The sequence below is a fragment of the Fringilla coelebs genome (genome assembly GCF_963513975.1).
Source record: "Fringilla coelebs genome assembly, chromosome: 20".
Taxonomy (NCBI): Eukaryota; Metazoa; Chordata; class Aves; order Passeriformes; family Fringillidae; genus Fringilla; species Fringilla coelebs.
This window is the reverse complement of record NC_140046.1, coordinates 10402801-10429272: the sequence shown is the minus strand read 5'-3', so window position 1 is coordinate 10429272 and position 26472 is coordinate 10402801. Positions and strand designations below refer to the sequence as shown.

The 26472-nt window shown below is 51.3% G+C and overlaps 1 protein-coding gene across 1 annotated transcript in view; it reads left to right on the top strand.

Moving 5' to 3' along the window:
• The window catches only part of CALN1 (calneuron 1), a gene marked incomplete at both ends in the record, with an annotated part of 136322 nt that overhangs the window by 53019 nt on the left and 56831 nt on the right, over positions 1-26472 (top strand). Inside the window, one exon of the mRNA XM_084219127.1 lies at positions 14210-14353. Coding sequence (XP_084075253.1) covers positions 14210-14353 — 144 coding nt within the window. The remainder of the gene's footprint in view (positions 1-14209; positions 14354-26472) is intronic.

The following is a 26472-nucleotide window of genomic DNA, read 5'->3' as shown; positions in this document are numbered from 1 at the left end:
TTTCCAAATATCCCTTTGCATTTCCAAATATCCCTTTACATTTCCAAATATCCCTTTACATTTCCAATCATGCCTTTACATTTCCAAATATCCCTTTACATTTCCAAATATCACTTTACATTTCCATAGGTGGATGTTTGCCTTTCCAGCTCCTATCCCTGATTTCTTTGGTTGGAAATCAGGCTGGGCCTGTTTTTTGTACTTTTGGGGACAACAAATACAGAACAGACCCTGTCCCACGTGCCAGGAGATCAAATCCAGGGGAATTCCAGTCCCCTCCTTCTTGCAGTCCCAGCATCACTTGTGGTGTTGTGGATGGACCTTCAGCCAGAGTGAGTGAGTGAGCACTCACCATGCAGCTCCAGGGCAAAATTCTGATTTTTGGAGGGGTTTGCAATGAGTTTCCTGCTCTCTGCACAGGGCAGTACTTGGGAATTGCTGCCAAAGCTGGTGGAGCTGTGTCAGTTTACCAGAGGGGCTGAAGTGTTGCTGTGGGACTTTCTGGGGCTCTCTGTCCCTTAAGGGAAACACTCCAGTGATGCTTTGGGAAAAGTTTTCCCAAGCTGCTTTAGACTTCACCAACTGGAATTCTTCCATGGAAACCTTTTCCATCCCAAAATGCAGACTTGATTCCATTCCCTGTTGGCAATGGCCCTTTCAGCCAGAAATAATGGAAGGGCTTCCTTTTGGGAATGCTGCAATATTTCCTTTGGAATTGATGATTTCAGTGTTTAAAATATTAAATAACAGGGCCATGAAATACTGGGACTGCAGTGGGGTGAAGCCTTTTCTGTAACCCATTCCCAACAGGAATGATGGATGAGCTTTGGTTCTGTTCCACTGCAAAGCCACGGCAAGGAAAGCAAACCAAACCAAGGAGTGGACTAGTTCCCAAATTTCCTCACCTTTCTTTTGGCCAAAATATTTGGAGCCTCTTGCTCCACTGTGGCCTGATCCCAGCTGCCAGAATGCTGAAGAAGAAGCAGCCAGGCTGCCCAAAAGCTCCTTTTCCTTTTCCTTTTCCTTTTCCTTTTCCTTTTCCTTTTCCTTTTCCTTTTCCTTTTCCTTTTCCTTTTTTTTATTGTTTCTTTTTGGTTTTATTTTCCTTTTCCCCTTTTTTATTTTCCATTTTTCCTTTCTTTTTGGTTTTTTCTTTTCTTTAATTTTTTTCTTTTTCCTTTTCCTTCTCCATTTTTCTTTTTCTTTTTCTTTTTAGTTTTTTTCTTTTTCTTCTTTTTCTTTTTCTTTTTCTTTTTCTTTTTCTTTTTCTTTTTCTTTTTCTTTTTCTTTTTCTTTTTCTTTTTCTTTTTCTTTTTCTTTTTCTTTTTCTTTTTCTTTTTCTTTTCCTTTTTTTTATTGTTTCTTTTTGTTTTTATTTTCCTTTTCCCCTTTTTTCTTTTCCTTTTCCCTTTCTTTTTGGTTTTTCCTTTCTTTTATTTTTTTCTTTTTCCTTTTCTTTCTCAATTTTTCTTTTTCTTTTTTTTTCTTCTTTTCCTTTCCTTTCCTTTTCCCTTTTTGTTTTAATCTTCCTTTTTCTTTCCCTTTCATTTTTTCAAATTTTTAATTATTATTTTCTTTTTTACCTTTTTCTCTTTCTCTTTTTTTTTTCTTTTTCATTTCCCCTCTTTCCCCTCCTTTTCTTTCTCATTTTCTTTTTCTTTCTCTTCTTTTTCTGAGTTTTCCTCACCTTTCTTTTGGCCAGAATATCTGGAATTAACCCTTTTTGCTTCATCCCAGCTGCCAGGAGGGTGAGGAACAGGCAGCCAGGCTGCCCCACACCCATCTGCCCTTGCTGCTCTCTGCTCTCTGCCTGAGGGCAGCCCTGAGTTTGTTTGGGAATTTCCAGGGGCATTTCCAGGGCGTTGAGGAGCCTGGGGCTGCAGGTTCTGAGGTCACAGCCCCTCACCTGCTGGGCTGTTCCTGTTCCTCAGGGATTTGGGAATGTACAGAGATCCCTGGGAAGGTGACAGTGCTGGGTGCAGTTTGGACAGGCAGAGATTGGCAGCCCCAAAATGAGAAGGTGCCCAATTTAGGGAAAGGGAAAACAATGGGGAAAACTGCCCCAAAGCAAGGGCAAAAATCTGAGTTTCATTCTGCACTCAGGTTTGGGGTTCTGTGCACAAAGAGCAGAGTTTGTGTCTGAGGCTTCAGCCAGGAGGGGAATTCTGGCATGGCCAAGTTCTTCCCAGAGTTTCCTTTCCCAACAGAGCTGGTGCTGCCTCTTCCCTCCTCTGGAGCCTCCTCTGAGGCTCCTTCCCTGAGCTCCCAGCAGGGAGGAGACGGGGACAGACAGGGGGTGTGAAGTGGGAGCTCTTGCTGGGCTCTCAGGGAAGCATTTCTCTGTTAGAATCACTCAGGACTTTTGGAGAAAAGCTTTTTCCAGGATAGAAAAGAGTCTGGGACTTGGGGAGCAGAAAATGCTCTGGAATAGGGAATTTTGGATGGAAAGTATGAAACCAGAGGCAGGTCCTTCCCAGGGGCAGTTGCTCACCTTGGATGGGGATGTTGGAGAAACAAGGAGTGGGAATTAATCCAAAGGATGCAGAGGGTGGCTGCCCCAGGAGCTTGGGGCACCCTGGGACAGTGGGAGGTGTCCCTGCCATGGCAGGGGTGGCACTGGATGGGCTTTGAGGTCCCTTCCAACCCAACCCATTCCAGGATTCTGTGAAATTTGCTGAGAGGAAAGGGATGAGAGGGATGCTGGAGGCACTGCTCCTCTCCCACCTGGAGGATTTGGGGGAATGAGGAGGAATATTTCACTGTGGGCTCAACTCCTGAGTCCTCAGCAGACTCAGCAGGGTCCAAGGTCCTTCTGTGGTCCTGAGTAAAACCACAGTAAGGCCTTGTTAACCTAGGCTTAATGGGAAGTTAATTAAAGGCAGAGGGGTTGGGAAAGCAATGGAACTCCAGGAAAACCTGCTGCAGGCACTGCCTGTCCTTCTGAAGGGGGAATTTGGGATGGGGAGCAGGATCCCAACCCATGCCCTTGGTCAGTCAGGTCTCAGGGTGTGTAACAAATGATCCCTGTGGGCTGTCCCAAGGACATGGCATGGGAATTCTGGGCAGGAAATTTCCAACAGAGAGGGCTCCAAGTCCAGCTGAGGCTCTGGGAGGTCCAGGGAAGGAGCTGCATGTGAAGGGAGAGCTTCTGCTTCCTACTGGGCACAGACTGAGAGACACTTCTGGCTGGAGACCCACGGAGCTCATTCCAGCAGGAAATTGGGGCAGGATGCAAATTCCATCCAGCAAGCACAGGGAACAATCCCACAGGGCTGCTGGGAGAGCAGGGATGGGAGGGGTGCAAGGGGTGTGAGAGGGTGAGAGGGATTGAGGGATGTGAGGGGTGTGAGGGATTGAGGGATGTGAGAGATTGAGGGATATGAGGGATTGAGGGATGTGAGGGGTGTGAGGGATGTGAGGGATGTGAGGGATTGAGGGATATGAGGGATGTGAGGGATGTGAGGGATTGAGGGATGTGAGGGGTGTGAGGGATGTGAGGGATGTGAGGGATTGAGGGATGTGAGGGACTGGGGGATGTGAGGGATTGAGGGATTGAGGGATGTGAGGGATTGAGGGATGTGAAGGGTGTGAGGGATGTGAGGGATTGAGGGATGTGAGGGATTGAGGGATGTGAGGGATGTGAGGGATGTGAGGGATGTGAGGTATTGAGGGATGTGAGGGATTGAGGGATGTGAGGGATTGAGGGATATGAGGGATTGAGGGATGTGAGGGATTGAGGGATGTGAGGGACACCCACGATGTCCGGGATGTGCAGGATTGGGGATGTGAGGGATATCAGGATGAGTGGGACATCCAGGATGAGTGGGATATCCAGGATGAGTGGGATATCCAGGATGAGTGGGATATCCAGGATGAGTGGGACATCCAGGATGAGTGGGATATCCAGGATGTCCGGGATGTGCGGGATTGGGGATGTCCCGGATGAGCAGGAGCTGGAGCGGGGGAGGCTGCGCTCCGTGCTGCTCTGCAGGAGGAGGAGGGAGGAGAAGGCTGTTTGCTGATAGAGAGAGCTGTGAAAGGGAGATGGAGCTTTCTTTGGAAAACACTGGAAATTTATTCCCTCCTCATTCAGCCTTTTAGCAGCGGGTTCTGGAGTTGTAAACAAAAGTCGTAGCGTGAATCTGGAATTTATCTGCCTCGTAGTGCTAACCTCCTTTCACTGCGGGGTGTTGGGGTTTTTTCCTTCTTCTTTCTTCTCCTTCTTCTTTCTTATTTTCCCTTCTTCTTATTTCTCTTCTTCTCTTCTTCTTCTTCTCCTTCTTCCTTCTTATTTCTTATTCTCCTTTCTTCTTCTTTTTCTTCTTCTCCTTCTCCCTTCTTCTCCTTCTCCTTTTCCCTTCTTCTTCTTTCTTCTTTTCCTTTCTGCTTCTTCTGACTTCTACCTTCTTTCTTCTTCTTCCCCCTTTCCTTTCTCTTCTCTTTTCCCTTTTTTTTCCTTCTCTTCCTTCTCGTCTTTTTATTATTTTTCTTCTTTCTCTTTTTATCACTTTTTCTAAAACTGTCTCTTATTTTTCTTTTTCTGTCACATTTTCTTCTTCCTTTTCCTTTTCCTTTTCCTTTTCCTTTTCCTTTTCCTTTTCCTTTTCCTTTTCCTTTTCCTTTTCCTTTTCCTTTTCCTTTTCCTTTTCCTTTTCCTTTTCCTTTTCCACCAAGGCTGGGTAACACATTTTTCCCTCGCCTTGCCCATCCTGGGTTATGGAACTTGCAGGAAGCCCCACAGAATTCCTGTCTCTGGACCAGCCTCACCTGGGGAGCAGAGCTGGGGAGGACCCCGAGCCCACCTGGGGCAGGGGAGCTCTGGGGCAGCTCCGAGGGCATTTCCATGGTCAGTAATCCATGGCAGGACAGCCCAGGAGGAGCCTGTGCCAGTGCTGTGGCATTACCTGGGTTTGTCTGGGTGTTTGGAGCCCCTCTCTCACAGAGGTTTTGTGTTGGACAAGTCAGAGGAAGGGTCTCTGGGGTGGCACCTCAGGGTGACACAGTTGGTGCCAGGGGACCAAACGCCCCTGGAATGGGTGTGAGGTGCTGTCCCCACACCCATCTCTGCAGGGGGACAGGGATTTGCAGTGGATGTGGCACAAAAAGCTGATTTTTTTATCCAGGGAGCAGAACTGGGCCATTGGCCCGGGCAGAGCCCCTGTCCTGGTGCTGCTGTTCAGAATTCCAGCGCTGGGTGCCCAAAAAACCCTGGTGGAGATCCAGGGAGCCAGGGAGGCAGCAGGAGGGCAGGCAGGTGTCATGGTCTGAGCCTGGTGCAATGCCAGTGCCCCCATGAAGATACTTTCTCCCTGGTGTCTGCTGTGAGATGTGATCAGAAATAGAGGAGAGCATGCTCTAGCTTAGGAATAAAAGGGAAAAAGTCTTTATTAACCTACACCCATATATAAAGAGAAACACACAGAACTCAGAATGAAAACCTTCCAAAAACATTCCTCCTCCCCCCACCAAATTTCCAATACATCCACCCCTCAGATCATCAGCTCAGTCCATCACCATCTTTTAGATAATCAATTCTCAGTTCATCAAGGAGAGAGGAGTCCCTCTTGTACCATAGGTTTCCCCTGGAAACACAGCTGAAAACTCTTGTGTTTCCCTGTCACACGTGGCACTGCCCAGAGAACATCTGCCATGGTGACATCTTCCTTCCATGCCCAGTGCTCTCACCACTGCGCATGGACCAGAGCTGCTTCTGGGGTTTTCCTTTTAAAGGATGCTTTGCCCAGTTCCCAAAAAGCACAGTCTCTCACCTTTGGGACACCTGTCCCCCCACATTCACCCCTGGGGCTGAGGGGTCTCGAGAACAGAGATCATCTTCTTCTTCCCGGAGGGCACCACCACCACCCTCCTCACCCATTGTCTGTCCACGCACTCCTTCACCTCACATCACTGCACTCTCTTGGCTCCCAGCCATCGCCTCCCCCCTAGATGCAGTCTCTGTGTCACAGGAAAAGTGGTTCTGTCCATGGCTGTACAAGAACAGTCCAGCCAAAGGCCACTCCATCACCTCCTCCCACCTACGATTCTTCTCAACTTCTCTCGTCGCCCATTTCTTCTTATCTCATATCTACTTCTCATTCAACTCCAGGAGAATCAGCATTTGTAAGGTTCCCATCATCCAAAAAAGGGCTCAAAGTCTCAGGCTCTGCTTGTGCAGAACTCCCATGGCTGCCCTGCCGGGCACCTTCTCCCCACACTCCTCCTTCTCCTTCTCGCTGGCCGTGCTATCACATCTCGAGGTGGCACAGGCACAGACACCAGCGCTCTCTCTCCAGTGGGGACTGCCCTATGTCTCTCAGGGTTCCTCCACCCTTCCATCCTGCAGGGCCTTCTCCTCCCTTCTCTGTCCAAGGCCCAGCCTACCTCCTCTGGCTGCATGGCTTCTCCTCCTCCAGGCAGGGGAGGTTTGATCTCTTTCACATGGAACCCAAGAGAGCTTCCCCCGAGTGTTCTCAGCTTTTAACCCCCTGTGTTCTCAGAGGTGTATCCATGTCCTCAGTGGCCACACCAGGTCCCAGTATTCAAATCTGAGCACCCATTGGTTTGACCACAGCATCCCAAAAAACTCACTTCCTCTCAAACCAGGACAGCAGGGATCTGAGGAAAGGTTTCAAGCAGTGACTGGCAGCTCAGAACATGAACCCTCATTTAGGAATTCACCCGTAGGAACAGGAAATTATCTGTAAGGATTAACATGGAATTGTCTGTAGGAATTAAAATGGAATCATCTGTAGGAATTAACATGGACTCACCTGTAAGAACAAGAAATTATCTGTAAGAATTAACATTTGTAGGAATTAACATTAAATCAACTGTAAGGACATGAAATAAACTGTAGGAATGACCATGGAATCATTTGTAGGAATTAGCCTGGAATCCCCTGTAGGAATGACCATGGGACCCCTGAGTGTTTATGCCGACTGCTGCAGAGTGCACTGAAATATTTGATAAAGGATATCAAGACTGCAATATTTGGAATAAAAATGTTCTCAGCAGGCTGGAAGAGGTCCCTGGAGGCTGAGGTTGCTCTGCTGGAGATGACTTGGTCACCAAAACTGCCCAGAACCGACAGAGCCCCATTTCCCAATGCTGCAGTCACTCCTCTATATTTATATTTATAGACTATATTTATAGACGGGATCCAGAACCTGATTGGTCCTTAAACAACACCCCTCACACCACTGGTTAATTAGGAACAACACCTTTTTGTAAAATATCTTTCCATAAACATCACCTACAAATGTTCCACATGTTCACAAACACCAGGTGCAGAGATTAAGATAAGAATTGTTTTAATTCTTTCTCTGAGCGTTCTCACAACTTCCCTAGGACAATGCCTGGGAAAGTTTATCTGTTTCTCTGACTGACCTGTCGCATCACACCCAAAGGTTACCTGGAAACGTTCAATGTGCTTGGGAGCAGAAGCACCAAAAATGTCTTTTCCAAAAGTCATTTTTTTTCCTGGGGAAGGGAGAGATGAATAAAAATCTGCCCAGTTCTGTGACAAACAACACCCCAGGGGACAGAGCAGCCCCAGCCCTGAGCTGAGATCTTTCCCAGCTGTGCCAGGTGAGGAGCTCTGGATCCTCGGTGCCTTTGCCATCCCCGTGTCCCTCCCAAAAAGCACGGAGCCCTGCCAGTCCTGCCGGTTGTTCCCATTCCAGCAGCCCGGTCCTGCCCGGTTTGGGGGATGCTGCCCAGCTCGGGCGGACACGGCCCCAGGGCACGGTGAGAGCGCTGCCGAGCCGCTCCGCTGAGACCAAAAACCAGGGGAAATATTTTGACACTTCCCATTGGAATACGTTGGGGGGGCGTTGCCATTAGATAAAAACAGGATTATTTTGACACTTCGTTGCAATTTGCGGCAGGGAAAAAAAAACCCACCCAAAAAACCAAGAGTGAGAATAGCAGATGGAGGGCTGGAAATTTCCAATTTTTTAGCCGTAGTAGTGCCAAGCCTCACTCCCGGTTCACTCAAGGACGAGCTGTTTGCAGCTTTCAGATCCTTCCCTCCGTACTCGGGGGCCCAAAGGTGCAATTAAGGACGGTAATGAGTGGGGAGATTTGGGGCGGTGTTATCTCGGCTCTTATCTCCCCAATGACAGCGCCGCGGGCTCGGGCGGGCTGGCTGCGGGGTAATGACAATCCTGGGGTGGGATTTACACCCCAAACCACCCCGGGGCGCCCAGGGCATGTGATGGAATTAATTCTCCGGGGAATCGTTATTCCTCCTCGTCCAGGAGACACAACAAAATGATGATGGGTGCCCAGGGAAATCACTGGAAATAAACCCCACCAGGGGGAAGAGATGAGCGGGAAGGTTGGGCTGGAGCAGGGAGAGGGCTGGGGAGGGATGGGCAGGAGCAGGGAGAGGGCTGGGGAGGGATGGGCAGGAGCAGGGAGAGGGCAGGAGCAGGGAGAGGGCTGGGGAGGGATGGGCTGGAGCAGGGAGAGGGCTGGGGAGGGATGGGCTGGAGCTGGGTTAGCGGGAGGGGAGGATGAGGATGGATTTGGGGGAGTGAAGCACTTTCGGGCTGGGTGTCAGGGCTGGCTCTGGCAGTGCTGTTCGTGCCCTTCAGAAAGGGAATGAAGAACTCTCCTTTCCCTGGTTCTCCCCTCCGTCTCCCGGAGGAGGGGTTCATTGGACATGTGCTCGGGAATCGGGATGCTGTAAAGTGCAGCTGTTCAATGGGAGCAGAGGCAGGGAATGAATTAAAAGCAAACACATCTCCCCCCAAACACATCTCCCCCCCTTCCCCTCCACAGCTCTGGAATGCTCAAATAACCTGGGAAGGGAGTGCTGTGCTCTGGGCTCCTGGGGAACAGCAATCTTCACACCCAGGGAGGAACGTCAGGATAAACTTTCCTGGGAAACCTTTTTGGGCCAGCTCTGCTCCTGCTGCCCAGCCCCTCCTGCCCCCAAACTCTGACTGATTTGTTCCTTTCTCCTCACTGGACTTGCACCCTTCAGTTCTTCCCAGCCTTGGATCATCTGGGAATTAAATTCATGTGGCCACTGCCTCTTTGAGGTCATTAATGAAGGAGCTAATCAGGATGATGGGGTGGCAGGGCTGGCTGGGGCTTGGAGCAGCCTGGGATGGTGGAGCAGGAGGAGCCTTGGTCCCTCCCAACCCCAGTCACTGCAGGACTCTGAGATTCCATGGGGCAGGGTGAACTTCCTGTTCTCTGATTCTCCCTGGGATCTCTTCTTTTCCCCTTTTATCCTCTAGTACAGTTCTGTGTCAGCTGCCCACATTTGGGAGTAAATGAAGACACTCCTTAAGGAAAGAGGAATAAATATTGGCATTTCTGACCCCTCAGTGAGGGGAAATCCATGTGCTTGGTTTTCCCTGCTGCCACCCAGGCTGGGCAGGGGGAGAGGGCAGCTCCTGGGGCGGCAGCAGCACCTCCACACCCTCCCCCCTGTGATCCTTAAAGACAAAACAGGGCTCTGCTTTTTTGGATCAGGGCAAAGCATCCCTGTGGAGATGCTGGAATAGGAAAGATCCCAAAGCTTCTCCAAGCCCCAGAGCTGTCTGTGGAGAGATTGACTCCATGGACCACATCCCCTCGCAGCTCTGAGCCAGGAGCATCTGTTGCCATGGTGACTTGGTGGGGAAAGTCATCTGGGGAAAGGGAGGCTGTATTTTTAGCTTTGGGTAATGAAATGTAACAGCTGGAGAGGAAGGTGAGGGGCAGGCAGGGGCCACAGGGCTCTGGAGCGGGGTTTGGGAGCAGGGTTGGGTTGGGGGAGGATGCTCAGAACGGGCAGCACCTGCAGGAGCCTGGGAATAACCCCTGGGAAGAGAAGGGCATGAGGAGGAGCTGTTCCACGGCGAGATCAGGAGGAGGCTCTGCCTGAGGTCACACTGCTCCCTGTACAGTGTGTTCAGCCTATAAATAGCTCCTATCTACCTCTGCACAAGTGGTATTTATAGAGAGGGGAGGGGAAAGGCTCTGTTTGGTGATGGGAGTGGATTTGGGGAGGATGTGCCAAGCGTGGTCTGAAGTTCAGGTCTTTGAGAGGAACAGAAAGCCCCAAATGTGTGTGGGGGGGTTTGCTCTGCTCAAGGCTCAAAGGTTGAGTGCTGTTAATGCAGCTTTTGGGATGGGTGTGCCTGGACAGGGCCCTCAGCTGGAGCTGCTGTGTGGATATTCCACAGCAGAGCCCTGGACAGGTGTCCTTTATCCCTGGCAGTTACCCCTGGCATTTGGATCAGTCTCACTCACGTGTAAATTTTCCAGATTCATGTTTTACTTAAAATCCTCTCCCAGCTCCCTGCAATGAATCTCGTTCTTCTGCCTTCAGCTGTCACAAGTTTGTTTTCCCATTAATTGATCTAGGTGTAATATTTACTGCCCTGAGCTCTCAGGACCACACATGAGAGGAGATTTCCCTGCAGCTGGCAGAGTCTGGTGGGATTCAGGGATTCAGTCCTGAATACTCCAAAGGCTCCTGGAATTATGAGCCCAAGCTTTGAGCAGCCTCCCCACCACTCCCTCCCAGCAGGGTGGGCTGGCAGGGGACAGGAAATGGGAGCAGGATCCTGTCCTGGAAATGGGAGCAGGAAATAGGATCAGGATCCTGCTCTGGAAATGGGAACAGGAAATGGGAGCAGGATCCTGCCCCTGGAAATGGGAGCAGGAAATGGGATCAGGATCCTGTCCTGGAAATGGGATCAGGATCCTGCCCCTGGAAATGGGAACAGGAAATGGGATCAGGATCCTGCCCCTGGAAATGGGAACAGGAAATGGGATCAGGATCCTGCCCTGGAAATGGGAGCAGGAAATGGGATCAGGATCCTGCCTTGGAAATGGGAACAGGAAATGGGATCAGGATCCTGCCTTGGAAATGGGAACAGGAAATGGGATCAGGATCCTGTCCTGGAAATGGGAGGAGGAAATGAGAACAGGATCCTGCCCCTGGAAATGGGAACAGGAAATGGGATCAGGATCCTGTCCTGGAAATGGGAGCAGGAAATGGGATCAGGATCCTGACCTGGAAATGGGATCAGGAAATGGGATCAGGATCCTGACCTGGAAATGGGATCAGGATCCTGTCCTGGAAATGGGAGCAGGAAATGGGATCAGGATCCTGCCCTGGAAATGGGAGCAGGAAATGGGATCAGGATCCTGCCTTGGAAATGGGAACAGGAAATGGGAACAGGATCCTGCCCTGGAAATGGGAACAGGATCCTGTCCTGGAAATGGGAGCAGGAAATGGGATCAGGATCCTGCCCTGGAAATGGGAACAGGATCCTGTCCTGGAAATGGGAGCAGGAAATGGGATCAGGATCCTGTCCTGGAAATGGGATCAGGATCCTGCCCTGGAAATGGGAGCAGGAAATGGGATCAGGATCCTGACCTGGAAATGGGAGCGGTCTAGTGGGGGCAGGGGAAGGGCTGAACCTGGGTGAGGTGGTTTAGAAGCAGATTTTGAATTGTAAAGCTTTATTATTTAAAGCTTAGCAAAGAGCATCAGAACCATTCTCTGGTGGGCTCTGATGCTCCTGCCTTTTTCCCAGGAACATCCAAAGGTTTCCTGAGGCCCCTCTGTAGGGTCTGACTCCTGGGGACAGGAGTGAGGGGACTCTGGCAGCCCATGGAGGGCTGGGAATATTTCCTGTAAAGCCTGAACTATGCCAGGCAGGCCAAACATTTTCCATCCTGCAATTCCTGATGGAGAATGCAGAAATTTTTAATTAGTTTGGGGTTCTTTTCCCAAAAAACCTGCTGAGTTTTCCCTCCCGTTTCTCCAGTGAAATGCTTAAATGAAGGTGAAAATCCTCTGAGCAGTTGCAGGGGGCCCTGGGCTGTTCCCAAATCCCCATTCCCAGAGGGAGATGATGGAGCATCCCGATTCCCTTGCCAAGCAAGACTGCTTCACCAGAACTGAGGAATTGGCACCTTTTCCCCTCCTCACCTCCAACCTTTCCAGTGAAACAGGCTCCCAGCTGCTGGGAAGTTACAATTTCTCTGGCATTTGCAACAGGCAGATCTGGGGAGTTTGGAGCTGGGAGTTGAGAGGTCTGTGAGCAGAGACATTGAGGTGGTGGATTATGGAACCATAGAATGTCCTGAGCTGGAAGGGACCCCCAGGGATCACCCAGTCCCACCCCTGGCCCTGCACAGACACCCCAACAATCCCAGCCTGGGCATTCCTGGAGCTCCTGGAGCTCTGGCAGCCTCGGGGCTGTGCCCATTCCCTGGGCAGTGCCCAGCACCCTCTGGGGAAGAACCTTTCCTGAAATCCACCCTGAGCCTGCCCTGGCCCAGCCCCAGCTGTCCCTGTCCCTGTCCCACAGAGCAGAGATCAGAGCTGCCCCTCAGTGTCTCCCCTCACACAAATAGAGAAGGGCTGCCACAGGCTGGAGCAGTTTAAAGTTAAAAAACAAACCTAAGTCAGATATCAGGAGCTGAGCCAGCTAAGGACGATTGATAGAAGTGCTTCCTTATGTTCCAGCAGTATTTTTTATTGATCTGAGGCTGTTTAGTGCTGTAAAAGCGTTATAAATTAGAGAAAAGCTGTGAGCAGGATCTAGAGAAGGAAATCACCCAGGGTGACAGCAACAGGAGGAGAGGAAACAGCCTCAGGTTGTGCCAGCAGAGGTGCAAGTTGGATACTGGGAATTATTTCCTCACTGGAAGGGTGGTACAGGGTGAAGTCCCTGGAGGGGTTTAACAGCCCTGGGGATGTGGCACTTGGGGACATGGCTCAGTGGTGGTCTTGGCAGTGCTGGACTCAATCTTAGAGGGCTTTTCCAGTTCTGTGTCCCTGATCCCAGGATATCCTGAGTGCATGCAGGTTTGTGGGTGTGCATTAACATATCCTGATCATCCTGCCCTGGGATGATCAAATATTCACAATTAACCTTGGAAAAGGCAGCAGCTGCTGCTTCTGTGCTCAGCATCCACAGAGTTCTCCACCATAACAGCTCCTCCCTTCTCCCAACTGTTATAGATGGATAATGAGATGATTTGCTCTCACAATTAAAAGATGACTATTGTGTGAATATTCAGAAAAGCTTTAGTGATGTACAGTTGTGTTATTGCAGTTTAGATGCCCTCTGCTCTCCCCACAGTTCCCTTTCCCCCTGTATTGCTGCCATCAGACAGCCTGGGCTGTCCAGGACAGGTACAAAGGAGCTGCACAGGTGTCCCTTGCATGGGGCAGGTGGGAATGGCAAAGCTTGGGGGTGCTTGGGGCTGAGCATGGCAACAGCTGACCTCCAGTGCAGTGACAAGAAAGCAGTCTGCACTGATAAATGGCACAGAAGAGCTGCCTGACAGACTTTGGGAGGGGCCAGGGCTGGGTTATGCAACCCCCAGGGGTATAAAAGACTGAGCATCCAACTTGAAGATGAACTGGACACATGGTGTGCATGAGGGGCAGTTCCCAGTGCTGCAGATTCTTCCTTATGGAGTCCTGTGAAAAATGCCAATCACTTGTTTTTTTTTTTTAATTTTAAAAGTTTAATGATAATAAAATGGTTATAAAAATAGCAGTACCATTAGAGTAATAATAATTTGGACAGTTTGGATTAGGACAATATGAGACAATAAAAACAAAGAGTTATGGACATCTGGGTACCTTTTCTGGGCAGCATAAGCCCGAAAAAGGACCCACATTTACAGAGGATTAACCCTTAAAAACAACAGCCTGTTGCATATTCATACACCTCATGCATGATGCATAAATTCCATTCACACACAGGATTCTGTCTGGGCAGTGCCAGCTTCTTCCTCTGAATCCTGATGGCATCTTCAGGGCTGAGCAAGGCAGGAAGAAGTTTGTTTCTCCTGATAATGGAGCAATAAATTCTCTTTCTCTGAAAGATTTAAGTGTCCTGTGGCTGCTGTCTCACTGCGAGTCCTTTCTTTAAAAATTATTTTACATAGCATATTTTCTATTTTAACATTATGTTATAACCTAAAAATTATTGTTTATTATTAAAATTTTATTTTAAAATTATGTTATAACCTAAAAACCTATATTTAACACACTACTAAAAAAAATTCACACATCATCACTTTCTAACATAACACATAAAATACTCATTTTTAATATTTGCGAAAAGCCAATCATAAAATACGCATTTTTCCACAGTCCTTTTGCTGTATTTTTGTTGAGCTTAATAAACCTTTTGAAATGTTCCAAGTGAGCAGCTGTTTCTCCCAATTCCCTCTGCAGAGATCCGGGAGGCGTTCCGAGTGCTGGACCGGGACGGGAATGGCTTCATCTCCAAGCAGGAGCTGGGCATGGCCATGCGCTCCCTGGGCTACATGCCCAGCGAGGTGGAGCTGGCCATCATCATGCAGCGCCTGGACATGGATGGTGAGTGCTCACACACCCTGCTCCCTGCTGGGGCATCCCAGGGGCTTTCCCTGTGCTTGGCAGCCCTGGGATCCCCATCCAACAATTCCTGCTCACCAAGGGAAGGGTGGAAGGGAGCTGGGGAGCTTTGCTTTCTGCACACAAAGGGAAAGGGCAAGGTGAGATGTGAACGTGCTGTGGGTAATCCCAGGGATCAGGCAATGCTGGATGGGGTGTCGTGCTGCAGTAAGTCCCAGCTGGATGACAACAGGGGTGTGACAGAGCCCCCCTTTCGAATCCCAGCTGCCAGGGGAGGTTCGGCAGCAGCACGGGCCTGGGGTGCAACTGGAGTAACTTCATTCGATGGTAAAACAAAGAGTCCAGGGTGCCAGGACCCTGAACCGAGGGCAGACACCACTTTATAAACCGGGGGCAGGTCTCAATCTCCAGCTAATCTGGAGAGCTGGGGGGAAAAACACAAAGTGGGAAATACAATGTGTAAGGCAGTGAAGGATTTCAAGGGAGGAGAACAGCCTAAGTAAACTCATGGGGTTTTGAAGGATACAAAACTGATAGGGAAGTTTCTAAAGGGAAGAGCAGGTTTGGGGAGGGATTGACATTTAATGGAAGGAGGAGTAAGGAAGTGTCTGGGGAACAGAGTAGGGACAGGAGGGGTTGACAGCTTGGAAGGGGGGGGTTTGAAACTTGGCAGGGAGTGACCAGGTAACAAAGAGAAAAACCCACACTTAACCAAACTGAATAACAATGAGGGAGCAAGTCTGATTTTAGAAACATAATATACAAAATGGGGGGCTTGTGCCATTCCAAAGACAGGGGGAGGACTATACAGAGGACTTGCAAAACCACAAATTAAACAGTGAATATGGCAAATAAACAAAACTCACTGAAACATGCCCAGCGAGGTGGAGCTGGCCATCATCATGCAGCGCCTGGACATGGATGGTGAGTGCTCACACGGCTCTGCTCTCTGCTGGGGCATCCCAGGGGCTTTCCCTGTGCTTGGCAGCCCTGGGATCCCCATCCAAGAATTCCTGCTCACCAAGGGAAGGGTGGAAGGGAGCTGGGGAGCTTTGCTTTCTGCACACAAAAGGAAAGGGCGAGGTGAGATGTGAACGTGGTGTGGGTAATCCCAGGGATCAGGCAATGCTGGATGGGGTGTCGTGGTGCAGTAAGTCCCAGCTGGATGACAACAGGGGTGTGACAGAGCCCCCCTTTCGAATCCCAGCTGCCAGGGGAAGTTCGGCACAGAAACAAAATGCAGCAGCACGGGCCTGGGGTGCAACTGGAGTAACTTCATTCGATGGGAAAACAAAGAGTCCAGGGTGCCAGGACCCTGAACCGAGGGCAGACACCACTTTATAAACCGGGGGCAGGTCTCAATCTCCAGCTAATCTGGAGAGCTGGGGGGAAAAACACAAAGTGGGAAATACAATGTGTAAGGCAGTGAAGGATTTCAAGGGAGGAGAACAGCCTAAGTAAACTCATGGGGTTTTGAAGGATACAAAACTGATAGGGAAGTTTCTAAAGGGAAGAGCAGGTTTGGGGAGGGATTGACATTTAATGGAAGGAGGAGTAAGGAAGTTTCTGGGGAACAGAGTAGGGACAGGAGGGGTTGACAGCTTGGAGGGTAGGGGGGGGTTTGAAACTTGGCAGGGAGCGACCAGGTAACAAAGAGAAAAACCGACGCTTAACCAAACTGAATAACAATGAGGGAGCAAGTCTGATTTTAGAAACATAATATACAAAATGGGGGGCTTGTGCCACTCCAAAGACAGGGGGAGGACTATACAGAGAACTTGCAAAACCACAAATTAAATAGTGAATATGGCAAATAAACAAAACTCACTGAAACATGCCCAGCGAGGTGGAGCTGGTCATCATCATGCAGCGCCTGGACAGGGATGGTGAGTGCTCACACAGCTCTGCTCTCTGCTGGGGCATTCCAGGGGCTTTCCCTGTGCTTGGCAGCCCTGGGATCCCCATCCAAGAATCCCTGCTCACCAAGGGAAGGGTGGAAGGGAGCTGGGGAGCTTTGCTTTCTGCACACAAAAGGAAAGGGCAAGGTGAGATGTGAACGTGCTGTGGGTAATCCCAGGGATCAGGCAATGCTGGACGGGGTGTCGTGGTGCAGTAAGTCCCAGCTGGATGATAACAGGGGTGTGACAGAGCCCCCCTTTCGAATCCCAGCTGCCAGGGGAGGTTCGGCAGCAGCACGGGCCTGGGGTGCAACTGGAGTAACTTCATTCGATGGTAAAACAGAGAGTCCAGGGTGCCAGGACCCTGAACCGAGGGCAGACACCACTTTATAAACCAGGGGCAGGTCTCAATCTCCAGCTAATCTGGAGAGCTGGGGGGAAAAACACAAAGTGGGAATACAATGTGTAAGGCAGTGAAGGATTTCAAGGGAGGAGAACAGCCTAAGTGAACTCATGGGGTTTTGAAGGATACAAAACTGATAGAGAAGTTTCTAAAGGGAAGAGCAGGTTCAGGGAGGGATTGACATTTAATGGAAGGAGGAGTAAGGAAGTTTTTGGGGAAAAGAGTAGGGACAGGAGGGGTTGACAGCTTGGAAGGGGGGGGTTTGAAACTTGGCAGGGAGCGACCAGGTAACAAAGAGAAAAACCCACACTTAACCAAACTGAATAACAATGAGGGAGCAAGTCTGATTTTAGAAACATAATATACAAAATGGGGGGCTTGTGCCACTCCAAAGACAGGGGGAGGACTATACAGAGGACTTGCAAAACCACAAATTAAACAGTGAATATGGCAAATAAACAAAACTCACTGAAACATGCCCAGCGAGGTGGAGCTGGTCATCATCATGCAGCGCCTGGACAGGGATGGTGAGTGCTCACACAGCTCTGCTCTCTGCTGGGGCATCCCAGGGGCTTTCCCTGTGCTTGGCAGCCCTCAGATCCCCATCCAAGAATTCCTGCTCACCAAGGGAAGGGTGGAAGGGAGCTGGGGAGCTTTGCTTTCTGCACACAAAAGGAAAGGGCGAGGTGAGATGTGAACGTGCTGTGGGTAATCCCAGGGATCAGGCAATGTGTGGAAGGGGGGATGGATCATCCCTTGTGGAATACAGCTGGGGGAACCCAGAGCAGAGTTCACAATCCCAACAATCCCACCCTGGGCACCCACAGGAGCTCCTGGAGCTCTGGCAGCCTCAGGGCTGGGACCATTCCCTGGGGAGCCTGGACAGTGCCCAGCACACCCTTGGGGTGGTATAGATAAATAATGTAATAGCTGGCTCTCACAATTAAGAGATGTTATAGATAAATAATGTAATAGCTGGCTCTCACAATTAAGAGATGTTATAGATAAATAATGTAATAGCTGGCTCTCACAATTAAGAGACAGATATTGTACAGATGTACAGTAATGTTATTGTAAGATGTCATTCCACAGTCCTCTTTCCCTTTCCTCCTTGTAATAGCTTCAGTAGTCAGGACATTTAGAGGAGGCTGGCTTGTCACCAGGAGGCAAAGCCCAACAACACCTGACCTCCAGTCAAGGTGTAAAAAGTGATCTCCACCAATGGATGGCAGAGAAGAAGTTGACTGACAAAACCTTAAGAGGGATATAAAAAGCTGAGCATCCATTTTGTAGAGGAGCACGTGGCTGGTAGTCATGGGGAGCTCCCAGGGCTGTAATTTTTCCTTATTTGGCCCTTGGTTGTAGTTTTGTTAAAATTTAATAACATTTGAAAAAGTGAGCAGTCGTTTCTCACAAGGGCAAGAACCTTTCCCTAAAATCCAACTGAAACCCCCCTGGCCCAGCTCCAGCCGTTCCTGGGGCCCTGTCCCTGTCACACAGAGCAGAGATGGCAGCTGTCCCTTGGGAGGAGCTGAGTGTCCCCTCAGAGTGGTGAGGGGCTGTCCCAGCCTGGAGGGGGACATTCCACAGGTGAAACACAAACCAAAGTCGGATGTCAGAAGCTGAGCCAGGCTGAGGGTGATGGAAGCAATTCCTTTGATGACATCAGCATCATGGAATATCTTGAGTTGGAAGGGACCCCCAGGATCACCCAGCCCAGCTCCTGGACTGGCCCAGACACCCCAACAATCCCACCCTGCACAGATGATCTTTGCCAGGCTCTTTGAACCTTTCCCTGTGTATTCCTGGGCAGCCCTGGCAGGTGACATTCCGGGGAGAGGAGCAGAATTCCCCCAGTCCCGGGCTGTTCCCGCGGGCCGGAGCTGCTGGGCTGGGAGCTGCTCTAATGAGGTGTTTGCTCTGCCAGGAGAAGTTTTGAGGGGTGGAATCATCCCGAGCCAAGTCCTGCTGGGAGAGCTCATCAAACAATTACTGAGGGAATAAAAGCAACAGAACCCCATTAACGGGGAGGGAAATGCAGGATAGGGATGCTGGAGCCAGGGAGGGATTTCAGCTGCTGCAGAGCTGAGCACAAGGAACAATTCCTTTAAAATGGCCTTGGCAGGGCAGAGGGGAGCCCTCCCTGCTGCCAGGAGCTGGGGTGCAGGGACAGCCGTGTCCTGGGGCTGTGGCAGGGGGGGAACACTGGAATCCTGCCAGAGCAGGGGCTGGGGGAATCTGGGAGAGCCCGGAGTCCTTGGGGACACTGGGAAAATCCTTGGGGACACTGGGGAAATCCTTGGGGACACTGGGCAGCAGAGCCCGGGGAGATAGGGCAGTGACACTTCCCCACCCCGCTGGGCATTCCCCATGTCCCTGCCAGGCACAGGACAATTGTCACCAGGGCAGGGCTGTCACCCTGCTGAGGGGTCCTGCAGAGAAAGGGCTGCACAGCCTGGCAGGGACAGGAGATCCGCTCTGGGAATGATCTCATTCCCTAAAGAAAAGGGGAAAAAAGGAATCCATCACTTATAGAAGTGTCTGTCCGAAAGCTGCTGTTTGCCCCTTGCCCTGCTGTGCTGGCCTTTCCTGGCAGAGAGGGACTTGGGCTCAGGTTTGGCAAAGCCAGGCTCAGTGTGCTGCCAGCTCCTGGGGTCTTTTCCCGAAATTCTGAGCTTTTTTGGAAAAAGAGTGCTGGGACTTGGCTCCCAGTTTTGATTCATCTCCAGTCCTTCCTTGACTCTGGCAGACTTTGGCACTGTTCTGTGCAGACTGCTGCTGGGGAGGGACCCAAGGTGGGGAGTGCAGTCAAACCTGGAATGATGGAAGTGGTAAATTCCTGCTGAGGCTTTCCAGGCAGCTCTGTGTGCTCTCCGCAGGGATGGCAGCTGATCCTCCAGCTCCAAACTGGCTGTACTGGTGCAGTGTTGGAGCCAGGCTTTGGGGGCTGTGCCAGGGGAAGGTCAAGTGGGCCATGGATTTAAAAAAAGTCAGGGAATGGGAAATTCCTGAGGCACTGAGTAAAGAGGGGAATGTTCTGTGAAAGATTTACCTTGCCTGCAAATTGAATTAGCGCTGTACAGCTTGAATTTATATTATTATGGCTACCTTTTCTCCAGTGGATTCTTCACTTTTCCTGGGATTTAACTTGAGCTGTGGAGTGAGAACCAGCAGCAGCCTCCTCCCTCCTCTCCCACTGGGAAAGGGCAGCATTCAGGAGCAGGGCAGGAATGTTGGCTGTGCCCAGTGCTCCCAGGAACAGCATTACCACCTTCCCATATACTCCTGGAGAGTTTTCCAGGTTCTTGGCATTAGATGGGTTGGAAGCTCGGGTGGATGAAAGGTCACACCCAGGGAGGGATCTCCAGTGGTCAGGAGAGCTGGGGAGGTGAAATCCTCTGCACATCTCTGCCCCGTGCCGTGAGTTATGATGTGCTGGCAGGTGGAGCAGCCAGACATCCATTCCTTCCTTCCCATCAAAACTGCTGCCAGGGCCTGCAAATGAGGTAAGAAAATTGGCAGGGCTTGGATTTAAGCTGAGCCAGCCTGAGCAGCCCCAGCATCCAGTTTTCATCAGCAAATTCCAGCATGGCAGAGGGGCTGCATCTGCCACAGCCAGCTTCACTGAGGGCCAGCAAAAACCAGGAGAACCAGGAGCTGGGCTGGAGCTGGGCTGGAGCTGGGCTGGAGCTGGGCTGGGCTGGGCTGGGCTGGAGCTGGGCTGGAGCTGGGTTGGAGCTGGAGCTGGAGCTGGAGCTGGGGCTGGGGCTGGGGCTGGAGCTGGGCTGGAGCTGAGCTGGGCTGGGCTGGAGCTGGGCTGGGCTGGGCTGGGCTGGGCTGGGGCTGGGGCTGGGGCTGGAGCTGGGGCTGGGGCTGGAGCTGGGCTGGGCTGGAGCTGGAGCTGGGCTGGAGCTGGAGCTGGAGCTGGGCTGGAGCTGGAGCTGGAGCTGGGCTGGAGCTGGAGCTGGAGCTGGAGCTGGGCTGGGCTGGAGCTGGAGATGGAGCTGGGCTGGAGCTGGAGCTGGGCTGGAGCTGGGGCTGGAGCTGGGCTGGAGCTGGGCTGGAGCTGGAGCTGGAGCTGGAGCTGGAGCTGGGCTGGAGCTGGGGCTGGAGCTGGGCTGGAGCTGGACTGGAGCTGGAGCTGGAGCTGGAGCTGGAGCTGGAGCTGGAGCTGGAGCTGGGCTGGAGCTGGAGCTGGAGCTGGAGCTGGGCTGAGCTGGAGCTGGAGCTGGAGCTGGAGCTGGGCTGGAGCTGGGGCTGGAGCTTGGGCTGGGGCTGGGGCTGGGGCTGGGGCTGGAGCTGGAGCTGGAGCTGGAGCTGGGCTGGAGCTGGAGCTGGGCTGGAGCTGGAGCTGGAGCTGAGCTGGAGCTGGGCTGGAGCTGGGCTGGAGCTGGGCTGGAGCTGGGCTGGAGCTGAGCTGGAGCTAGAGCTGGAGCTGGGCTGGAGCTGGAGCTGGAGCTGGAGCTGGGGCTGGGCTGATTTTTCCCTGATTTCTGTAGGGATGGGCATGGAGGGAGCAGGACTGCCAGGCTGGGCAGGGGTGTCTCAGAGGAGCATCCAGAGCCTGTGCTGGGGCTGAGCACAAAGGGACCTGACCAGAGAATGCCACACCTGGTGTCACCTCCTGCCACCGAGCCAGGGAGTGGCACAGGGAATGGCACAGGGAGTGGCACAGGGACAGGCACAGGGAGTGGCACAGGGAGTGGCACAGGGACAGACACAGGGACAGGCACAGAGAGTGGCACAGGGAGTGGCACAGGGACAGGCACAGGGAGTGGCAGAGGGAGTGGCACAGGGAATGGCACAGGGAGTGGCAGAGGGAGTGGCACAGGGAATGGCACAGGGAGTGGCACAGGGAGAGCTGCCTCCAGGGCCACGGTGTGCAGCTGCTCAGGGACACTCTCAGAGCTCCCATGGGAGCAGGAAGGAATGGATGCTCCATGATTCATCACTTTTGGAGGAAAAATGGGGTTAAGGAGAGAACACTGCTGGAGCTTGAGTAAACCAGCCCTGGCACAGCTGGGACTTGGGCCAGGAGCCCTTCACAGGTGTCACCTCTGATGCCTCCATGGCTGCTGGAGGCACCTCCCTGCACAAGGACATGTCACAGCCTTCCTGCAGAGGGGACAGGTCAGCGGAGGGATGTGTGACCAGCCACTAGCCTGGCACTGCCAGGGCTCCCAGGAGTGCAGGGAGTGGCTCTGCCCTCACCACCCTCTGCATTCCCTGATTTTCTGGGAATATCCCATTCCTGCCACTCCTCCCTGGAGGCAGGAGAGCAGCAGGGCTGGGAATCCCCTGGATCCCCACAAATCCCTCCTCCAGCTGTTCTGCCAAAGCTTTGCTGAGAGCTTGGACAGTGCTGCCAGGCCCAGGGTGGGGTTCTTGGGATGTCTGTGCAGGGCAGGATTTGGATTCCCTCATCCCTGTGAGTCCTTCCCATCTCCAGGTATTCCATGATTCTGGGATTCTGCCAGGTGTCTTGGTTTGAAAAGCCAGGTGTCTGCTAAGGAAGTGTCCCAGATTGCAAGGCAAGATGTATTCTATTTGCCATCTCTATGGCAGTGGTCTTTTGTTCAGGGGGCAGTTTTTCCTTATCTCTTCCACACCCACTCCTCCCTCTGGGGACACACCTGCTGATAAGAGGCCATGGAATGTCCCTGCATGGCTGATAAGAACTGCAGCATCCCACTGGGAGATGTGAGCCCAGGGGGAGGAGCCAAGCATTCCTACCTGGATATAATCTGGAGATTCTGGAACACCAGCACGGCTTCTGCACTGCATTCCCAGAGGAACAGCAGCTGCCTCTGCCCCTGGATCCTCAGAGGCAGACTGCCCCCTTCTCCAGGATCCCTGCTCCAGCAGAACCACCCCTGGCCCTGCAGGAGGGCTGAGCCACAATTCCAATGGCCCTGCTGCAGCACCCTGACCCACAGGGTGTCAGGCTGTGTTCTGGCTCTGGCAGTGTTGGTTTAGTTTACCGCATTGTTTATTTTATCTTTTTATTTTCTTCCCTGTTAAAGAACTGTTATTCCTGCTCCCATAATTTTTGCCTGAGAGCCCCTTAATTTAAAATTTATAGCAATTCAGAGGGGTGGGGAGGGTTTGCAGTCTCCATTTTGGGGGAGGTTCTTGCCTTCCTTAGCAGACAGCTGGCTTTCCAAACCAAGACAGGATGGCAGGAGCCTCCCTTGAAATGAAAAATGTAAACTCTCTACCCCTGAATTGTTAAAATATTTAAATTAAGGGGCTCTCAGGTAAAGATAAGGGAATAACAGTTCTTTATTAGTTCTTTATTAGGGAAGAAAATAAGAATAGAAAAATGCAGTAATACAAAACACCACTGCCAGAGTCAGAGCAGGAGCTGGGTCAGGGTGGTGGCACAGTCCCATCCCATGGTGGCTCAGCCCTCCTGCAGTGCCAGCTGTGGAATATTTAAAGGTCTCCAGAGAAATAATGAGAAATCCTCAGAATCCTCCTTCTGTGAACTCCAGGAGACGTTGTGGCATTGCTGGGATGGAAAGTGCCAGAACAGGACAGGAATAAAAGGGATTTGCTGGGCAAAAATGTTTCTCTTTAGGAAGGGAGCTGAGGGCTGGGGGTTCTGAGATTCCCATTAGCCCAAAGCTTTGTTTGGAACTGTGGGGCTGTTCCCACAGGGGTTGTTGGGCATCTCTCTGGGAGCTGGGCTTTGTAGGGAGCCAATATTTTGGTCTGGAAATGCTCCCAGAGGTCAAGTCTGACCTTTATCCCATGGATTCCCCTAATTTTCAGCCATAATTCACATTTCATGGACACAAACCATGAGAGGAGCCTGTGCTTCTCTCTGCAAGCTGGGGAATGAGCTGGAATGTTCTGCCAGCACAGGGAAAGGGAAATATTTTATACATTTCTGTGCTGGAAAAAGGAATTATTTGTAAATTCTTCCAATTGGCAGCGATGCTGATAAAAACGCTGGGAAATGGCACATGGAATGTGTGGCCTTATCTGGGATTCCTCCTCTTTAAGCAGGATTTGCCATAAAAGAGATGAATGTGTGACTTAAGTGTCACAAATGGTTTCGTTGGGATTTTTATCTGAGGAATAAAATGAGCACTTGGTGCACTAATTAGAGGAGCAGCTGGAAAAATAACTCCAGGCTACCACAAGAGGGGGGAAAAATCCACCCCTGGATGTCAAATTATTTATTGGGATGAGAATAGGGAGTGTTTTGAGGAAGCAAAAGTCGAGCTGGTTTCACCAGGGGCCTGCCTGGAACCTCTGGGACATTCTGGGATGGTGACATCCTTGGGAGCAATGAAATATGGGGGAAGCTCAACTTCAAATTCTGGAAGAGTCATGGAATAATTGAGGTTAAAAAAGATCTCTGAGGTCATCGAGTCCAACCATTCCCCCAGCACTGCCAGGGCCACCACTGCCCATGTCCCAAGTGCCACATGCACAGGGCTGTTAAACCCCTCCAGGGGTGGGGACTCCACCTTGCCCCGGGCAGTGTCCATGCCTGACCAGCCTTTCCATGGAGACATTTTCCCAATATCCAACCTAAACTTTTCCTGGTTGTTTCCAGAAAAGTTTAGGTTGTCCTGGGTGGCTGTCCTGGGTGTTCAAACCCAGGCAGAAGTGCCATTGGTGCTGTGGTTTGGTGGCCATGGTTGGACCTGATGACCTTGGAGGTCTTTTCCAACCTCAGCGATTCCAGGACTCTTCCAGAACTTCAAACTGAGATTTCCCCCCCCAGTTTTTCATTGCTCCCCAGGATGTCACCTCTCCAATTCTGCCACTACGGGTGACACATCCCAGAATGTCCCAGATTCTCTTTGGAAAAGGAAGAAGTGACAGCCATGGCTGTGTGGTGTCAAGGTCACCGTGTCCCTCCGGGCCATTGTCCTGCTGTCCATGACTCCCCCAGGGACTTTGCTTTGGTCTGCCTGCCCTGGCTCCTGGGGAGGGAAGGGACACCAGAGCTGGGGACAGGGATGGGAATGGTCAAGGGACATGGGCTGGCACATCTGGAGACAGAGCAAATCTCTCCCTCAAAAATGAACTGTTCAGCTTTCCCCTGGGGCAGACAGAAGGCAAATCCCTTGTCCTTAGGCACGGACAAATCCCAGGATCACAGGATCATTGAGGATGGACAAATCCCAGGATCACTGAGGTTGGAAAAGACTTCCAAGATCATCCTGTCCAACCTTTGATCAATGAAATGTTGGCTTCTGTCCACAAGCTGAGCTTGAGCTGCCCTGTGTGGGACAATGGTGACATTCCCAAGCTGGAAGCATTTTCTCTGCTTCTTTTGTCTCTCCCATTTTTCTTCTTTGGGTTTTCCTGAAGTTTTTTACTGTGGTGGATGTTTCCTTGTGTCTCAGCATGAAAAGAGCTGAATGAAATATTTCATTTTATATCTCAATATAAAATGTGTTTCCGTATAAAAGAGCCCAGGCTGCTGGAGGGGGACCAGGAACCATTTCTGGGATAAAATCAGAGTTCATAGGAGTCAGAGAATCCCAGGTTTGGGTTGGAAATAATCTTAAAAATCATCTCACTCCATCCCCTGCCATGGGCAGGGATACCTTCCACTATCCCAAGTTGCTCTAAGCCCCCTCCAGCCTGGCCTTGGGCACTTCCAGGGATCCAGGGGCAATGTATTATGATGGATTTGGGGTTTGTCCTTTGATCTCAAAGTGATTTTTCAGTGTGAGAAATGATCCAGCCACATTCCAGACTGACTGTCCTTTAAAATGTGTTACTGAGCTGGGAATTTTGGGCAGCAGGATGGATTTGATGAGACTTGTCTGGATTTATAGGAGCCACTCTCTCCATGTCTGCTCTCATTTGGACAATGAGGATTATCACATTTTATCCCATTCTGTGTTCTCACTGCAGAAATGAGGAGTAATTACAGCTGCTGCTGCAGCCTGTCAAATCTGCAGCTCAGGAACAGCTACAAGTTCATCAAATTACACCAAATTATATCAAATTATACCCAGTAATATCCCACCCTGCCTTTGCTGAAGTGCAGCCCAGCACAAAAGGAAGGCCTGAAGTGCAGCATCCCCTCTGGAACCCACCATGCTTGGGCTGGGATGCACCTCGTGCCCTGTGCTTTGTTTCCATCCTTGTGGAAATTTATTTCTTGCTGAAATGCAGGGTCCTGGGATCATTTTGGCTTCCCAGGGAGCACCCAGAGTAATGAGCTGCTGGTGCTGCCCAAGGTGCACCCAGAGCTCTCTGCCCTCCCAGGGCAGGGACAGAGCTGATGGAATCCTGGGCAATCTGGGATGATCCCACTGCTCCTGATCCATGGGACACAGGGACCAGCTGCTCACAGCTGCTCACAGCTGGGGATGGACCTGAGTCTGCACAGACCTGCCAGACAGGTTTGGGTGCCCAGGGAGGGGATTTCAGAGAGGGCTGGGAGCTCTGGGGACTCACATCACACTCAGCAGCCCCTGCAGGGCCCTTCCCTGGGGACATCTGGTGGCAGGGCTGGTCCCTGGGCACCCTGCAGCTCCCTGGGGCTGCTGTGGAGCTGGCAGCTGTCTGATGGGCATTTATCCCTTACTGCAGTCCTGTTTGCCTTAGATTTTTCCTCCTGGTTTGAGTGCTTGTGCTCAAACACACAGGAGCAGGAGCAGGTCCCTGTCCTCCTCAGTCCCTGGGGACAGAAGAGGTCACAGATTTAGTTTTAATGGGACAAACCAGGCCTGGGGAGCTGTTCCCTCCCCCTGCAGGACAAGCCAAGGGGTGCCAGAGGGAGGAACTCTGCAGCTCCTCTGCTCGGTGGGATGGACAAACCCCCC